Source organism: Helianthus annuus, chromosome 6, assembly GCF_002127325.2.
Source record: "Helianthus annuus cultivar XRQ/B chromosome 6, HanXRQr2.0-SUNRISE, whole genome shotgun sequence".
Lineage (NCBI taxonomy): Eukaryota > Viridiplantae > Streptophyta > Magnoliopsida > Asterales > Asteraceae > Helianthus > Helianthus annuus.
In genome coordinates this window covers 71,849,495-71,869,242 of record NC_035438.2, presented here as the reverse complement: position 1 = coordinate 71,869,242, position 19,748 = coordinate 71,849,495, and the positions used below count along the sequence as shown (strand labels likewise).

The window sequence follows — 19,748 nt, the reverse complement described above, 5'->3', positions numbered from 1 at the left end:
TAATAATTTCTTTTTCTTTTTCTAAATCATATTTTTCCTTTTTAAAAATTTGTTATTTATTTAATAACTTACGTTCGTTAATTTTATCTAAAAACATAAGTACATAGTTAGCCGTGATCCTAGTTTTATAAGGGAATTGGAAGGGCGGTGGACCTCGGGGGCGGTTGACCTTATGAAACTTTTGGCCTGCCTTAGGGATCCCAATGTGAACTCTGATGTGTGCAAAATGCAATATATAAATTACATCAAATAAGGCATAAAACTAACAGTTTTTAGTACTAATTTTGGAAAAAAACACGTTTCTTTCTTCCTTTTGAATTTAGAGGACTAAACGAGCTTAAAAGAACAGAAGAAATAAATAAGCAGCCAAAACCAACATAAATACAAGAAGAAGTAATAAAGTGACATGCCCGACCCCTCGGCAGCATCTCCCAAAGCAAAAAACAAGAAACAGAACCTGACCACGGGGTCGTGCCCAGCTGAGTATGGGGTGTGGTCAGGATCCTGCACAACAAGACAAACCTGCAGAAGTTTCTACGCCTACCACGGGGCCGTGCCCAACTCTACACGAGGCGTGGTCAGCTCTAAGATTTGCAGAATCTTCATAGTACAGCAAATAGTTGACCACGGGGCTGTGCCCAGAAGACACGGGGTCGTGTGGGGCTCTCTGCTGACAATTGCAATTAATGAAGGAAGAGAAAAGGATGGCCACGGACCGTGCCCACTGGACACGGGGTCGTGGCCAGAGTTCCGTTATGGCTATAAATAGGGGTGCTTGGTTCACTTCAAAGGCATCCCTTGGCAAACCACTTCTCTCCTACTTTGCCACCACTACAACACCAACACCCACCACCATCATCCATCATCCATCTTTAGAGTGTGTAGTAGTCTCGGGATCCAAGATTGATCCTAAGAGCTTTTGTCAATCAAAGGCCATGTTTGGCTAATCTCTTACATCACTTGGTGAATACAAGTCTTTAATGTATTACTTTTGATTTTTAATCTTTCGGCACTTTTTAATTAGGTTTGTATTAATGACTTTAATAACTAGTTTCTTATGTTGAAGGTGAGTTTTCTTTACCATTTCTTCATGATGCCATTGATTTGCTCATTCGTGTCTTTACGGCTATATAAAGCGCGTTAACTACCTAGAAGGGGGTTAGGAGGGTGGTTTAGTAAAGTTCTTGTCTCGTTCAGTATATAGATCCTGTGAGGACCTGGTTCAAGATAACTTTTCCAAGTTTCCAGCATGTGCAGCACGGGGCCGTGCCCAGCCCAACACGCCCCGTGCCGAGGCTCTTTAGAAAATTGTTCCAGATCAGGTAACTGACCACGGGTCGTGTCCACCGAACACGCCCCGTGGCCAGCCTTCTGTTTAATTCTGTTACTGGCACTCTGACCACGGGGCCGTGCCCAAACCACACAGGCCCTTGGCCAGATGCCAGTAACAGACAACTTATTTTTAAACACCCTTTTACGCATTCGAATCAACCTAAAAACTTATTTTTAGGACACATTGAGGACAATGTGTAATTTAAGTGTGGGGGGTTGCTAAAACCTTGAATCTTGCAAGTCCTAATAACAAGCCTTACACAAAACTCTATTGGAACCGCTAATCACCCCAATTTTTTTTCAAAAATTTTCAGTTTTTTTACTTGTCTTTGTTTAATTTGGGAATAAAAAGTTCTAAAAAGGTTATGTTTTTACAAATTTACAACCGATAGTGTCGTGATAAAAAGAACCAAAAAAGAAAACTATGAAAAGGCATGACAAATCTATTTAAAATTTGATTATATATCATTGATCACATTATAAACTCATTCCCACAATAAGTGAGTTTTGAGCCTTTATTGAGCATACATGCATACATCTTTAAAGTAAATGCTCATTTTCGTTTCTTGTGTGAATAGCCGCTTGGTTCTTACGACTCTAGAACTTGCCAAGACGATACATTCCCGGTCCTTACCAACTTGAACCCAAGTAAGTAAATGATGGAGGCATTAGGACTAACCCAATTTTTCTTTCAAAACCATTATTTTTCATCTTTTTACACATTTACCCAAAATCCCCCTAGTCAATCCCTTTGAGCCTAAACCTTTTCGTTTCAAAACCCGAAAAATAAACATCCATTACCCACCAAAACCTTTTTCTTTTAAACCCATTTGTTTTAGTAAAAAGCTCGGTTATCATGTGACATGAAAAAAAAAATGAAAGTGTTGCAATAACCAAACAAGTTCCTCAAAGAAATCTTGTTTGAAAATGTTTAGTGTGAATAAATAGTTTTACGACAACTGACGCTTTTTACGCTTTTCGCCAATTTACTAACCACTAAACAAAAACCACCTACCCTTAGCCCACGTCTAACCCTTCCCAAAGTCCTCTTCATATTTGCGAAGGTTTATAGTTAAAAAGGAGGAGGTTTGATCGCTTGGAAAGCATATGGTAGAAGTAAGTTCCATGTCGTTCTCGAGTGTTTCACAAAAATACACAAATCGGCCGAGGGTTGAGTGATCTCCCGTGAGGTATGTGAACTTGTATATAAATGGAATTTTAAAGAGGCATGTTATGCCCAAATAGATAATTTTTCTTAACAGGTGTTCTAAATAAATCATGACGAATATGATTGTAAATAAAATAAAAATAAAACTTAATAAAGATCTTGGATTCTCGACACTCAAGATAAGTCACAAACTTCTCCTCTACCTCTTCCATTTGGGTGTGTAAGCCACATATTAGAGAGTTTTGCTTGAGGATAAGCAAAAATTCAAGTGTGGGGGTATTTGATGTGTGCAAAATGCAACATATAAATTACATCAAATAAGGCATAAAACTAACCCTTTTTTAGTACTAATGTTGGAAAAAGCACGTTTCTTTCTTCGGTTTGAATTTATAGGACTAAACGAGCTTAAAAGAACAACAGGAACAAATAAGCAGCCAAAACTAACATAAATACAAGAAGAAGGAATAAAGTGACATGCCCGACCCATCGGTAGCATCTCCCAAAGCAAAAAAACAAGCACAGAACCTGACCACGGGGCCGTGCCCAGCTGAGCATGAGGCGTGGTCAGGACTCTACACAACAAGACAAACCTGCAGAAGCTTCTACGCCCACCACGGGGCCGTGCCCAGCTCTACACGGGGCGTGGTCAACTCTAAGATTTGCAGAATCTTGATAGTACAACAAAGAATTGACCACGAGGCCGTGCCCAGAAGACACGGGGTCGTGTGGGGTCCTCTGCTGACAATTGCAATTAATGAAGGAAGAGGAAAGGATGGCCATGGGCCGTGCCCACTGGATACGGGGCCATGGCCAGAGCTCTGTTCTGGCTATAAATTGGGGTGTTTGGTTCACTTCAAAGGCGTCCCTTGGCAAACCACTTCTCTCCCACTTTGCCACCAATACAACACCAAGACCCACCACCATCATCCATCATCCATCTTTAGAGTGTGTAGTAGTCTCGGGATCCAAGATTGATCGTAAGAGCTTTTGTCAATCAAAAGCCATGTTTGGCTAATCTCTTACATCACATGGTGAAGACAAGTCTTTAATGTATTACTTTTGATTTTTAATCTTTCGGCACTTTTTAATTGGGTTTGTATTAATGACTTTAATAACTAGTTTATTATGTTGAAGGTGAATTTTCTTTACCATTTCTTCATGATGTCATTGATTTGCTCATTCGTGTCTTTACGGTTTATATAAAGTGCGTTAACTACCTGGAAGGGGGGTTAGGAGGGTGGTTTGGTAAAGTTCTTGTCTCGTTCAGTGTATAGATCCTGCGAGGACCTGGTTCAAGCTTACTAGGACCTCCTTCAATACCCAACGGTATTGGATGGCGAGGGTGCGAATAGCTTGAACCCCTCATATGTAAACTACTATTAATACTTTAAACCGGCTTCTTGGGATTGTATCCTTGCTGACTCAAACCACTTAGCCGAGGGTAACGTCACCTTCAAAAGAGGGGCCTACCATTTTTCGCATTAATAACTAACTTAATTGTCTTTCAATATTCCGACCCTTTTGGGATTGTATCCCTGCTGACTCAAACCACTGAGTTGAGGGTAACGTCATCTTCAGAAGAGGGGCCTACTACTATAACTAAGATAATCTCTTAAAAAGTCCGAAAGTGCGAAAATCATCAAAAGATACATTAAAGATAAGTTGGATCCAAGTGATTCTATCTTGTCTATTTGTTTTTCATTTTATTTATCTTTTCATTTTTAAGTTTTATTTTCATGTTTTAAAACTCTTTTCTCAAAAATTGGATTGATTAGACGTTGAGGATAAAGCGGTATTAAAAGCTCTTGTATCCTTGGACGACCTCGGTATCTTACCAACACTATACTACGCTCGCGATGGGTGCACTTGCCCAAGTGTGTGTTTAGTGTTAGTATAATATCGTGTTTTATAAATTTAAAACTTGACTAATGCGTCAAACGGGCTTAAAATATTAATAAAATCATATTACGCTTAACGCACACCAAACTCCTTCTGCTAAGGTCATGCATGGGGGTTGTTAAGTTACTTTTTGAGTTGCAGACTTGTCAACCCTATTTAGTGGTGGATGCGGTATCTCGGTTCCATGATGGCCTCTGGGAGGCTATAGAAGACATAGTCGTGTGTGGCGGCCCTTTCTTTGGTGACCTCCAGTTGCGTCTGGCATCTCTGCAAATGCATCTTGGTGGTTTAGGCCTTCTCTCAGCTCGAGATGTTGGGGCTTATGCCTTTGTGGCGTCTAGAGCTCAGTCTTGGAAACTACCAGATCATATCCTTCGAAACAGTGGGGTCGTCGGGCTTGACCCGGACTATAAGCAAGCGCTCAAACGCTTAAATTGCTCTATCCCAGACTTTGATATTGGCGGTTTCTCTAATAAGGACACCGCCCCCTCGAAGCCACAAAAAAACTTTGGCGAATGCTCTGTTTAGCAAAATCTCTCAAAGCCTGGGAAAAGTTTTTGATTTGTCATCCCGCTAGAAGGCGGTATTTGAGTGCCTGGAGGGTCCCCATGCTCAGGATTTTTTGACCGTTATCCCGATTGAGGGGTTGGGACAATGCATATCTGCAGTAGAATACAAAGCCATTCTCAAATACCGGTTGATGATCCCTATCTACTCGGAAGATGATACCTGCCCGATATGCCGTAAACCTTGTATGGATAAATACGGGGAGCACGTAGTTCATTGTAAAGAGCTCCCTAGGTTCAAATATTGGCATCACTGGGTGCGAGATGTTTTGTGGGACATTCTGATAAGAGCTGGGATTTATGCTAAGAAAGAGGTCCCTGTGAATTTCCTCACGGACCCTGTGGAAGGGAGATCTACTTTGCGACCAACGGATCTACTCGTCTTTGGCTAGGCTGGGGGGAACATGCTTGTGTGGACCTCACGGGGGTTTCCCCTTTGATTGGTTTAAGGGAAAACGGGTTTGTAGCTGGACAAAAAGCAAGAAAAGCAGAATCAAAGAAAGTAGATAAGCACGCTAAAGCTTGCACAGAGAACCAACATGTCTTTGTCCCTTTTGCCTTTTGATACATTTGGCTCCCTAGCGCCAGAAACTATCCACTTCTTGACAAGGGTCCAATGGGTTATCCACAATAATTGTTCAACCCTGGGGGGCAGGGGTTTGTCTTTGGAATGTTAGCGTTTGCAATTCAGAAAGGGGTGACGGCGCAGCTTGTTGCCCGTCCACCTTCTGTTTTGATGTAACTTGACAAGTTTTTTTTAGTGAAATGATAATCAAATGGATTTTTTCTTAAAAAATATTTTAGTAATTCCAATATAATTTTGTTGAAAATGAATTTATATTCAAAATAAAGTATTTATTTGATATAATAAAAAAATACGATACAAAACTAAACTGATATGACGGTTTGACTTTCTAAACAACAACTTTCATTTTAAAATAACATTTGATTTACATTATCATTTGCTCCGTTTAACCGCAACGCACGACTTCAACCAAAATAATGTGTGTATATATATATAGGGGTTGGTTAACGTATAATTTATGTTAACGTACGATGCATACGAGATTGAGTTACAACATGCGAGATTTTTTTTAACATGCGATTTTGATTTTTATACAGCATGCAATTTTTATATTTTCAACATGCGCTTTTTATTTTAATACAACATACTCACTGTTTGCAAGTGGTTTCCACAAACGTGAGATGATCGTCTTGAGAGGTTGAAGCACCAAATTATCCTAACAAGGATGAACAAGGTGTGTAAGTATAAGGATTTAGAAGTTGGAATGTAAATGAGATTTAAATGAGAAATAAATAATAATAATAATAATAATAATAATAATAATAATAATAATAATAATAATAATAATATATGAAAATACATAAAAATATTATCTTAACTAAACACTCACTTTGGACACCATTAATTTATGTGTATTTCGAGGGTACTATTTGTAACAACCCGACTTTCCGAGGAAAGTCAAAGTCAAGAAAGGTCAACGTTCAGACCTGTCATTTCTTACTTAATTATTGCTTGTACTCTCGAATCTCGATAATCGATATATTGGTTAACGCTATATTAGTTTACGACTTATTTAATATGTGAAATAACAATGCGATAAACGCAATTAAATGCTAATCTACTTAACGCTATCGCATCGCAACTCGAATCACATTTATTGGTATTGTTCTATGTGTGTGTGTGTTATTATGTGTTTACTTGTGTGTGCCTTATATATGTTTTGGGGTGACTATTCGCAAATGCAATCACAACTCTATCGCAACGCAGTCTCATCGCGAACTCAAAATTAAAGTTTACTTTTAGGATTATTAGGAGTTATGTTATTTGTGTAACTATTGTTTAATGCTATCGCATCGCTTACTCGCAACCCGCTTGAATGCAACACAACGCTCAACGCACGAAACGAAAACGGAAAACTAACCACCACGCGCCGTCCGATCGAACGACCGTTCGATCGGATGGTCATCCGACCGGATGACCATCCGATCAGATGGCCATCAGATCGAATAGCCGTCCGACCCGTTTCTTTGGCACCGCCTTTCCACCTCTCACACTATAAATACCCCTCCTGTCACATCACTGTTCATTGATGTGACATCTCCCTCCGACCAGCACTCTCTCAGGCTATTTATTCTCGATTCCTCGCGATTCTTGTAAGTTTTCTGCTTAAATCTTGTACTTCCATCTTCATTACACACTTTCTCAACATCTTCACCAACAAATCTTACATTTCCACCGTGAAATCATCTGATTTGGGCCGTTTTATGGTGACATCATCATGGAGTTCTTATAAACACCAAAGTGTGACCTCATCCCATCAAGGACCATTCGGATCTAAAGGATTTCCACATGTTTTTACACTGATTTCAACAAGGGTCTAAACACTTTTCACTATTTTCAAACTTTTCTTCAACATTCTTCACATTTTACTCAAGACCGTTAGAATCTGGTCTCGTTCGGGACTTCTACTCATTCTCTAGTGAAGTGCCGGTTTGAGAACGGAATGCTATCAGAGAGACAACCGATTCACGAGTTGAACATGAAACTTCGTCAAGAACAGCTGAGTCTGGTCGAACGGGTGATTCCCATCCGATCGAATGAGTTGGACTTGATGAGATTTTTGTTGTTTGACACGTCGTCATGCCGTCTGCGTTAACCCGCAAAACTTCTCAACTTAACCGATTTTACAAGTTTTCAAACAAACTGGTTACTCAATCGAATAGCCGTCCGATCGAACGACTATTCGACCAGGTGACTTGTAATCTCAAACACTTAAACAGTTTTCAAAACTTCAAAGAATATCAGTTCCAAACGAATGGCCATCCGACCGAACGGTCATCTGTCCGGATGAGCATCTGACCTGATGACCTGACATTTAGAAACTTTTCACACTTTTCAAAATGCTACAATGAAAACTTCAAAGTTCAAACATTTCACAAACACATTCATTCCATCGAATGACTTTCTGACCGAATGGTAATCCGTATGGACGGTCATCCGATCGGATCACCATCCGTCACTCATCTCACCGACACCCTGTTTTACGCACTGTTCAACGCTTATATTGTCGTACTGTGATCAGGCTAATCTCCAACGCTCCCTTCAATCCAAGCTTGTGTTTATTTATTAAACACGAACTATGAGTGTACTCGATCCCTTTTTGCTAAACGCACTTTTGGGTGTTACATACGTTACCTATATTAAATCACATCGATCATACAACACAACACTTTTTATACGCTAACCGCTCTCGCATGTTTTACGTGTTATTCGATGAATGCTTGTATGTTATGATTACACTGTGATTGTTGCCTGACACCTTAGCAACAATAGTACTATAGCTTGGACTCAGCACCTGTCGTGGACAGGGGTTGTTAAGGGTATTTCTTCACGTGTCACAGTGGTGATATGTGTTGCGCATTCTACAACTCTGATATGCGCAAAATGCAACATATAAATTATATCAATTGTGGCATAAAACTAACCCTTTTTTAGTACTAATGTTGGAAAAAGTGTGCTTTTGTCTTCCTTTTGTATTTTCAGGATTAAATGAGCTCAAATTAACAAAAGAAGCAAAAAGACAGCAAAATCTAACATAAATACAAGAAAAGGGACAAAAGTGGAATGCCCGACCCCTCAACAGCATCTTCCCAAGCAAAACTAAGAAAGCAGAAGACTGAACGCGCCCCGTGCTCAGCGAGCACGGGGCCGTGCCCAAGAAGCAGCAGAAAAGACAAACCTATAGAAGCTTCTACTGCCCACCACGGGGCCGTGCACAGCGGACACGGGGGCATGGTCAACTTGCTGCAGGCGCATTTATTGTAATTGCGAATTACAATTAATGAGGAGAGAGAGTGTCAGATGGACACGGGTGTCACACCCCTAATTTCCACGTGTCACCGGTGGGCCCGGTGGGGGATTCCGTGACGTAGTTGATATCATCTTATGTCAAACAACACAAATTATAATGCACAGCGGAAGCAAATGAAAATAGATTTATTTCAACTATTAATTGTAATATCAAGTATCACAACCAGTCAAAATAGATCCACAGGCGGATCGAAGTAAAAAGAAAGTTATTGTTCAACAGATTACGCATCCCAAAAGCTTGCGAGACTCTACGATGCTAAGGAGAAACCAGCCTATTCCGTATAGCACCTGCACTTAATCTTTTTGGGGAAAATACGTCAGTTTGCACTGGTAAATACAATTTAACTGACTCATTTTGAAAATATTGGTTTTAAATGCACAAGGCACAAAACATTTTATAACTTGGGAATAATTAAGCAGAGTTAAACTTGTAAAAGATTTACATGTTTGTTGACCGTTCAGTCGCCCGAGTCGTGTCGGGTTTAAGGTTAAATGACACACCACATGGTATAAGTCCGCGGCGGGAAGCCAACGTTAATACCTTAAAATAATAGACATAAAACCGGGTGTACGCCTACACCCGACTGTCGAGGTTGTGGCCAAAAATGATGCCAAGGATATCCGGGACATGGTCATTAAGCTCCCAAAGGTACAAGAAACAAACAACACCAGATTTTCAAACGGGTCCCATTGGTAATACCCATCTACTAATGAGATGGAACCAACCGCCCGACCAAGCGGTATATTACATACCGTACCCCCAAGCCCGTATAGGGAAAATAAGTTAAAAGTATTTACCTGAGCAAGTATAACCACAATTTCAAAAATGCACGTGTCTTTTACTGGGCTCCTATTCTGGAACGAAGGTTATAATAACCTATTAGAATCCTAACGGGTCTTTTAACATAGCCTAAGCTTAGACCGGTTAGTTTCAAAGAGTAATTATGGTTTAATCGCGAGGAATGCGAAAACCGGGGAGGAATGTGATTTAGACCCTACAAGCTTGGATACTTGTATAATATGGGTAAACTAAATACATCCTGAATTTTGAGACTTAGATGATATGGTTTGACCCGCTTCGGCTAATATGTGTGAACTAGTCACATAAGCCGATCCGAACGCGAAAGTGCGTAACGAGTAACCATATAAGTCATATGCAAGTTTCCTGAGATTATATGCACCAAATATGTTGTAATATCAGAAAGGTATGCCCAAATATGCCCCAAATGTTTTTATATGCCAATTACGCCTCATAAGGGCATTTTAGTAATTTTACATAGGCTAAAAAGGGTAAAATGGGAAATCTGAGTTTCCAACTTTAGGCTACTGTTATAATGTATATTCTTATAAAATATATCAGTAGGTTTTAGGCCTTTTATATAAAAATCTTATTTTGACATATACTATGTCGTAAAAATGCCTAAAAGGCGGTTTGGAGCCATTTCCGGGTTTTAAAAGAAATGCTGATATTTTTATATTTCCAGAAGGCTCAAAGTATGATATTTAATATAACAAATCAGTTGGAAAAAGGCTTCGGGTCAAAAGGTTATGTAAAACTCATTTTATGACCGAAAAGGGTAAAACCGGCATAAGCCGAAAGAAGCTTAGAACCTCTAGTTATGCTCAGCCTAAAAATAAATAAAAATCTTTAAAATTCCCAAAATATTATTTTATAACAGTGGGTATAAAGTTTTGGCATAAAAATTCGGGTTTAGATAGGCTATGCGTTAATTACGCTAATAATTTACTAAGAAAGCCTCTATTTACGCTAATAAGCATAACTCTTAATCTAGACCTCAAATTGATGTCAAATTTTGGGGACAACTTTATATTTCAGTAACTAAGGTGTCTACCCTTTTACATTTTCAAAAATTATGATTCTTGAACATTCGGGCATAATGGTCAACATATGGGCTTTTAGCGGAAACATGCATACGAACCAAATATCTAATGAACCATATTGTGTAATCACAGGAGGATATACTAACATGTTAATAGGTCCAAAAGAAGCTCTAAGGCAGATTCAAACTTGCCTAAAACGGGTCAGAACTGAAAGTCAAAGCGAAAGTCAAACTATGCGACTTTCGGTTCCGAACCGGGTCTAAACAGAAAATTGTCGAGTTGAACATGTTGGAACATGTTCTTACACTTATTATCAAGTTATATAAATTTTCAAACAGGTTACATACAACCTACATTGCTAATTATGCGTTAATTCAAAGATAAGCATTCTGTTGACTTTTTCTAATTAGCTTTGACTCGACAATTAACATGCTTAGAGTGGGAATCTGGAAATACCCTTTTAAAGGTTTGTTACCCACTTAATTACCTTCCTAAAGGTACTTTTAATTCGTGATTAGACAAAGTACATTATGCTTAATCACGAAGTCAAACCTTAATTACGACGGTTTGACTTTTGCTTAATTAACTAAGCTAGAAAGGATTAAAGAGGGTTAAGGACACTTACAAGAGTCCTAAGATGGATTAGAGAGCCTAAGAATTTGACTTGGTGACCAGAGGAGCTCCAGAGAATGTTTAGCCAAGGTTCCAAGATGAGCAAGTTCAAATGATCAAACTCAAGCTCTATTTATAGTGAACCCAAGACTCTTGGATCAAGCCAAGCAAGTCTAATGTTGATACAAGATCATTACATTTGTCCCTAAGGGTCTAAAAACAGCCTATGCAGCCCATAGAAACCAAAATTTACGATTTAAGTCGGTTACAAGCAATGGACAGGCAGCTGTCCAAAACATACTGCCAGCGACGGTCTTACGGACCGTAAGCTTGAGGCCTTACGGTCCGTAAGGACCTCTTGCGGACCGTATGCTACATGCCTTGCGGTCCGTAACCAACTTTACTGAAACATAGTTCAGGTGCCTTCTTTACGGACCGTAAGTCTAGGGCTTTGCGGTCCGTAACCGTTCATGCGGAACAGAATCTATATACCCTGCTTACGGATCGTAAGCCAAGGGCCTTGCGGTCCGTAAGCGATGACCAGAAGACAAAAATTTTGCAACTTTAAAGTCTTGACCATGCATTTACAAAACCGAAACATGCCTATCTTTTGCAGCTTGTGGGACCATCTGACCAACCTTTGCATGAGGAGAAGACTCTTACATGTCCCCTATTTCATTTATTCACAAAGGTCTTGACAAATTGACGGATATTTCAAAGGAATGGGTCTTGAAGTTTTTATAGAAGTTGGCCATTATATAACTAATGTTAATCACAAGGATCTTATTAAATTTAGGAGTAGTAACAACCTTCATTTCCATAGTCCTTAATAAAGATGAACTTTATTTATTGAGAACAACCGGTTATTGTACGAGATGATCATAAACTGATTTAAGGATCTTGGGATTTATAAAATGTCGGGTCGCTCAGAGGTGATTTAATAACATGTCGCCCTTGGGTCGTTCAGCGGTAATTAAAATACATGACGCCCCTTTTTAAATAAGTCCTACCACATATCTCTTTATTAAATCCGGTTTCTCTGACATGTCTGTCACAGAGGACACGTGTCTTTATTTAATTGGACAGGAATTTTCGAGGTGTCACATCCTCACCCCCTTAAAAGAAATCTCGACCTCGAGATTTTTATTGAAATAACTGAGGGTACTTTTCCTTCATCGTGGACTCTAACTCCCACGTATAATCAGGACCTCTGCGGCCCTCCCATTTGACCTTGACAATGGGCACATGCTTCCTCCGAAGCTTCTTTACCTGTCGGTCCTCAATCGACACAGGTTTTTCTATAAACTTCAAGTTTTCATCAATATGCACATCTGTATGCGGGATGACTAGCGATTCGTCAGCCAGACATTTCTTCAAATTGCAGATGTGGAACACATTGTGAATACCACTAAGCTCTTCTGGTAAGTTTAACTTATAAGCCACTGATCCTACACATTCGATGATTTCGAATGGTCCAATGTATCTTGGGCTCAACTTACCTTTCTTGCCAAATCTCATTACCCCTTTCCAAGGAGACACTTTGAGCAAAACTTTATCGCCAACCTCGAATTTGAGGGACTTCCGCTTACCATCGGCATAGCTTTTCTGCCTATCACGGGCAGCTTTTAGGTGCTCAGTGATTTGGGCAAATTTGTCAGTCGTCTCCAGGACTAACTCAGGTCCTGATACTTGAACATCTCCGACCTCGGCCCAGCAAATGGGCGTTCTGCATTTCCTACCATATAGGGCTTCAAAAGGCGCAGCCTTAATGCTGGAGTGGTAGCTATTATTGTATGAGAACTCTATTAGAGGCAGGTGTCTATCCCAACTTCCTCCTAGGTCTATCACACATGCACGAAGCATGTCCTCTAGGGTTTGAATAGTACGCTCACTTTGCCCATCCGTCTGAGGATGATAAGCCGTACTAAAATTTAGCTGCGACCCTAGAGACTTTTGGAAACTTTTCCAGAAGTGAGATGTATATCTGGTATCTCGATCAGAGATGATGGATACCGGTACGCCATGCAGAGCTACTATCTTATCCATATATAATTGGGCTAACATGTCAGAACTGAAAGTTTCTCTAATGGGTAGGAAATGAGCTGACTTAGTCAGTCGATCCACTATCACCCAAATGGTATCATTTCCCTTTGGTGTTTTAGGCAACTTGGTTATAAAATCCATCGTTACCATCTCCCATTTCCAGGTGGGAATCTCAGGTTGTTGCAGCAAACCTGACGGTTTCTGATGCTCAGCTTTAACTTGAGCGCACGTCAGACATTTAGCCACATGGGTGGCTATAGACTTCTTCAAGCCTATCCACCAATAATTTGCCTTCACATCCTGGTACATCTTATCCGCTCCAGGATGGACGGAATATTTAGAACTGTGGGCTTCCTTAAGGATGACGTCACGAAGACCTCCATAAATAGGAACCCATATTCTTCCATTCAATCTCAAGATTCCGTCCTTGCCATAGGATAACTGTTCTTCAGTTACTCCTAGGTTCTCATTGGGGTAATTAGCTTCTAGCACTGCTTCCTTCTGTGCAGCTAACAACCTTTCATGCAGACCATTCCTGACCTCAATGCTTTTGGCGTTGATTCGGATTGGCTTTATCCTTTCTTTTCTACTGAGGGCATCTGCGACTACATTGGCCTTGCCTGGATGGTATCTTATTTCACAATCATAGTCATTTAGAGTTTCCATCCATCGTCGCTGCCTCATATTCAATTCTTTCTGGTTGAACAGGTGTTGCAGGCTTTTGTGATCAGAGTAGATCACACACTTCGTGCCATACAGGTAGTGCCTCCACAACTTTAGTGCAAATACAACAGCACCCAATTCTAAATCATGAGTGGTGTAATTTTTCTCATGCACTTTCAATTGTCGTGACGCGTAGGCGATGACCTTGCCTTTTTGCATTAACACACAACCCATCCCGGTGTGTGATGCATCACAATAGACTACAAATTCATCAATACCATCAGGTAACGTCAACACAGGAGCGTTACTTAATTTCTGCTTCAAAGTATCGAATGACTCTTGCTGCTTAGGCCCCCAATTGAATTTACTATTCTTGCGAGTCAGCAAAGTTAGGGGTGCTGCAATTCTTGAGAAATTCTCGATGAATCTCCTGTAGTATCCAGCTAAACCTAGGAAACTGCGAATTTCCGTAGGTGTCTTTGGTTCTTGCCAATTCATGACGGCTTCAACTTTAGCGGGATCCACTTGAATACCACGCTCACTGACCACGTGTCCAAGGAATTGGACTTCTCTCAACCAAAACTCACATTTGGAAAACTTGGCATACAGCTTTTCTTGGTGAAGCAGCTTTAGAATACTGCGGAGGTGTTTCTCGTGATCAGCTTTACTCTTGGAATAAATGAGAATGTCGTCAATGAAGACTATGACGAATTTATCCAAGTAAGGTTTGCAAACGCGATTCATGAGATCCATGAATGCGGCAGGTGCGTTTGTGAGCCCGAAAGGCATCACTAGGAACTCGTAGTGGCCATAACGAGTCCTAAACGCAGTCTTATGAACGTCTTCTTCCTTGACCCTCAACTGATGATATCCTGATCTCAGATCTATCTTGGAGAAGTAGCTTGCCCCTTGAAGTTGATCGAATAGGTCGTCGATCCTGGGTAGAGGATACCTATTTTTAATGGTAACCTTGTTGAGTTCTCGATAGTCGATACATAGACGCATCGAACCATCTTTCTTCTTGACAAATAGAATTGGTGCTCCCCAAGGAGATGAACTAGGTCTAATGAAACCTTTAGCCAATAATTCATCTAACTGTGTTCTCAATTCCTTCATCTCCGTTGGCGCTAGTCTATACGGTGCCCTAGCAATCGGTGCGGCTCCAGGAATAATATCGATTCTAAACTCCACTTGTCGGTCTGGTGGCAAACCAGGCAGTTCTTCTGGAAATACTTCAGGGTATTCAGATATAACGGGGATATCTTCAATCTTCGGCTTTTGTTCATCAATGGTTACCTGTGCCATATAGATGACACAGCCATTCTTCAAACATTGGGATGCCTTGAGCATAGACAACTGCTTAGGCAATCCATGACGAGTATCTCCCTGAATGGTGAGTGATTCACCAGATGGAGTCTTGATTATTACTTGCCTTCTACTGCATACAATCTGGGCTTGGTTATGCGATAACCAATCCATACCCAATACTACATCGAAACCAGCTAACTTGAAGGGTAGCAAGGATAGAGGAAAAGAGTGGTTCCTAATGGATATAGCACATCCATCTAACACAGTCGAGACTGTTTCTAAGGTACCATCTGCTAACTCTACCTCATACTTAGCACTAAGGGTTTTAACAGGCAATCTTAACAGCTCACAGAATTTACTATCCACAAAAGATTTATCCGCGCCCGAATCAAATAATACTCTTGCGAAAACGTCATTAATGAGAAACGTACCAGTTATGACGTTGTCGTTCTGGATGGCTTCTTGGACATTCATTTGAAAGACCCTAGCATTGGTCTTCTTTCCTTCTTCAGCCTTTTTGGCGTTCTTTGGGCAGTTAGTCTTGATATGCCCCTTCTCATTGCAATTAAAACAAGTTGCATCCTTTAACTTTTTGCATTCAAGAGTCCTATGCTCAGAGGACTTGCATATCCCACACTTTTTGGACTGGGACCCCTGTTCAAACCTGCACCTCCCAAAATGGTGCTTTTGACAGGTTTTGCACTTGGGCCTATCGCCCGATCGATTCTCATTCTTCCTGGCCTCGGAGCCCTTCTTACCATCACGGTTTCCCCTATGCCTCTTGCTTGATCTGTGAGAGTTATCATCTTCCCGTTTCCTTTTGTCAGATTCCGAACTTTTTAGAGCCCTCTGTCTTGCTGCATCTTGGGTGAGTGACAGAGATAAGTCGGTGACAGATCGAAACGTAACTGGTCGCGAGGCCTTCACACTGGCCTTGATTTCAGGGGCCAAACCCCCAATAAAACGTGCGATCCTTTTTGGTTCAGGGGTTACCAGGTAAGGTACTAATCTGGATAAGGTGTTAAAACTGGTGAGGTATGCTTGACAATCAAGGTTCTTCATAACCAATGATAGGAATTCAGATTCAATACGCTCAACCTCATGTTGAGGGCAGTAGTTTTCCTTGATAAGAGCAACAAACTGCTCCCATGACATACTATGCAAGGTAGCTTTCCCAGATGCCTGGATCAATGCTCCCCACCAAGCCAACGCCTCACCTTTGAAGGATTGTGATGCAAACTTCACCATGTCCCTCTCAGCACATCCACTAATGTCTACCACCGTCTCAATCTCATCGAGCCATGTCATACAATCAACTGCCCCTTTCTCCCCTGTAAACTCTCGAGGTTTACATGACACAAAATACTTATACGTGCAGCCTTTAGCATGTGGGGTTTCATCAACCACAAGCTTTTTAGGGTGAACACTGTTTTCATTGGAGGAATGACGATCCTCATCTTTCTTAGGTTTGGGAGAAGCAGGTGGCGGCTTGTTGCGAACCTCAGAATGGTTCTTTGGCTTAGCATGAGGTGCAGACAGGGTTCTACTGTGGGTTTCACTGAATTCACTATACTGTCGCGCTAAGGCTTTGTCAACTGCTTCATTTACAATTGCTTTTAATTCGGCACTGGTTACTAGAAACTTTACATCATCACGGTTCTCAACCGGATGGCTATTGGCTTCCTCTGATCTAGTCATGTAGCTTCAACACTACATATAATTAATAGACAAGGTTTTACTTAAAGGCTCTTTTATAGTATTTTATGTTCTATTAACCAAGGTTTTAAATTGCCATTTTAGGTTAATTTATTGAAACATTAGGATGTTATTATCCTACAATACTTTAATCATTAGCACATAGGCCTAGTCACAAGGACAATAAAGATATTTCAATAACCAAGATTTTACAATATCTAGGTGTTTTAGGTCGAATCATAGTTCTATACCATTAATTAACAGGGAGTCATGAGCTACCACTGTCCTTAGTCACGGAGGACATTTAATTATTGCCCGCAGGCACTTCACTTTCAAAGAAGTGGTTAATTAATTTAAGGGAATTTTAAAATTAACCCAAATATACATGGCCTGTGTGACTTTACTGATTCACAGTTTGCCAAGAGCTTTAACATACTAGATGTTAATAATTTGGAATCTATTATGTGGGTTATACCATCTTGGCCAGGTTTTAATAACACAAGGGCTAGGTTTTACCTCTAAGATTCTTTTAATAATTAACGCAGAACAGTCCTAAATTGAGATGTTAATTATGGATCTTAACCTAATTATGGAACTACCATCTTGGCTTTGTTTTACAAAGCTAGGTCTTGGTTCACTTTAGATTTTACCAATTAATTATAATGGCAGATCCTTTTTAAATATTTCATTTATTTTCATAATTTATGCATGCAATAATTAAAGAAACTTAATTAAAACATCTCACACATAGTTTTAAGACAGTACTACAATTGCCCAAACGGGACTTCTACTAAAATAAATGAAAATGCCCACGCAGGGGCGGGAAACAAGAACAAACCCACGCAGGGGTTAACTAACCAAACTTGCTCACGCAGGAGCGGAATACAAACCACAAGCTCACGCAGGAGCTGAATACTGGAATAACAAGTCCACGCAGGGACTGAATTACAATACAAATAAGTAACAAGGGTTTTCAATGACCCCTCCTCTTCGATTTCCCCTTAAGCAAATCTGACAGCCCCTTGAAGAATCCTTGCCGCTCTTTGCGGTCTTCACGAACTTCTTGTTCGACTTGGCTCAGCCTCTCAAGGACTTCCTGTTGAATCGGTGGCTGAGGCGGCTGATACACCGGTGGAGGAGGTGGCTGATGCTGGTACCCATAAGTCGGGTAACCAGTAGTCCATGGCCCTCCATATGGTCCTTCAGGATGAAGAGCATTGTAATCCCGAGCTATTAGGTATGGATCTACCTCTGCATAACCGTAGTTGTAGTTGTAGTGGGTGTGTGCCGGCTGCTCAAATGGGTTGTACGCCGCTGACCCAGCATATGCAGGAATCGGGTTATTGAAACCCAGAGGTGGTACCACAGGTACTGAGTTGACATCTGGTATGGGGCTTGACGGACCACCATCATAGGGGTCTTCTTCCTCCTGAAGTGGGGGATAATGGCTGCCACTAGATGGCTGGGGAGTAGCAATCCGAACTCCACCTCGCACGGACATCCGTGCATTAGACCTTCTTCGCCTTGGTGGCTCCGGAGGCGGCTGCTGCGGCTCTACTGGCGGTGGCGGCGATGGCGTGACTGCCACAAATTGATGACCCACTGAAGGATCCTGTTGCTGCTCATGATGCGAGTGTTCAGACGGTGTGAAGTACCAGTCAATGTTTCGGAACCTTTCCTCGTAGCTGTCTGGACCACGATATGGCGATCCATGAAATGATGACCCATCTGATATCTCGATGGGATGGTTCGGCGTTCCTGATGCTGGCTCCACGGGGTCAGTATCCTCATCCATGTCGTTCTCCTCTGGAAAGTGGTCTCCCGGTCCGAGTGGGTTAAAACCCATGGGTTCAGGCAAAAGGTTAGCCGGGTTAAACCGGCTTTGGAAGACGGGTGTTGGGCTGCCAAAAGAATGGTGAGAATTGGATCTTTGGAGAGGTATGAAAGCTGGAGGCTGGTTATTGGGTTCGTTTTCAGAATTGGGCCCAAATGAATGTTGGTACGAAGGAGAGGAGCTAAGGGATACTGATCGCCTTCCTGGTTCGACATAGAGTCTCCAGGGCTCTTGCGGGCTGGTGCTCATAGTAATGGATGGGGTTCGCCGGTGCGAAGGCCCGGCTTCGTGATCATGACCTGTCACGGGTCCTTTGCCTCTACCTCGAAGGAATCTGGGTGGCATGATGACCTGCATACAATATTTAGATAACCACAACAATATAGTTATAAAAGACTCAAAAATAAAACAAAGCAGAGTTGTCCTATGTTCAATGTCTAGACTTGGAACTCGAAGAATGTGCAAATTTGTGCACTGAGATTAAACACAAAAGGCTAGTGTTTAATTCACTCAGTGTTGGCTCTGATACCAACCTGTCACACCCCTAATTTCCACGTGTCACCGGTGGGCCCGGTGGGGGATTCCGTGACGTAGTTGATATCATCATATGTCAAACAACACAAATTATAATGCACAGCGGAAGCAAATGAAAATAGATTTATTTCAACTATTAATTGTAATATCAAGTATCACAACCAGTCAAAATAGATCCACAGGCGGATCGAAGTAAAAAGAAAGTTATTGTTCAACAGATTACGCATCCCAAAAGCTTGCGAGACTCTACGATGCTAAGGAGAAACCAGCCTATTCCGTATAGCACCTGCACTTAATCTTTTTGGGGAAAATACGTCAGTTTGCACTGGTAAATACAATTTAACTGGCTCATTTTGA

At 41.1% G+C, this 19,748-nt stretch overlaps 1 protein-coding gene across 1 annotated transcript; it reads right to left on the bottom strand.

Annotated features, from left to right (window-relative positions):
• Window positions 1-17,996: 17,996 nt before the first annotated feature.
• On the bottom strand, window positions 17,997-19,202 carry LOC110944903 (extensin-like). Its single transcript, XM_022186548.1, has one exon. The coding sequence runs from the start codon at window positions 19,200-19,202 to the stop codon at window positions 17,997-17,999; it is 1,206 nt and encodes a 401-aa protein (XP_022042240.1).
• Between the last annotated feature and the right edge of the window lie 546 nt (window positions 19,203-19,748).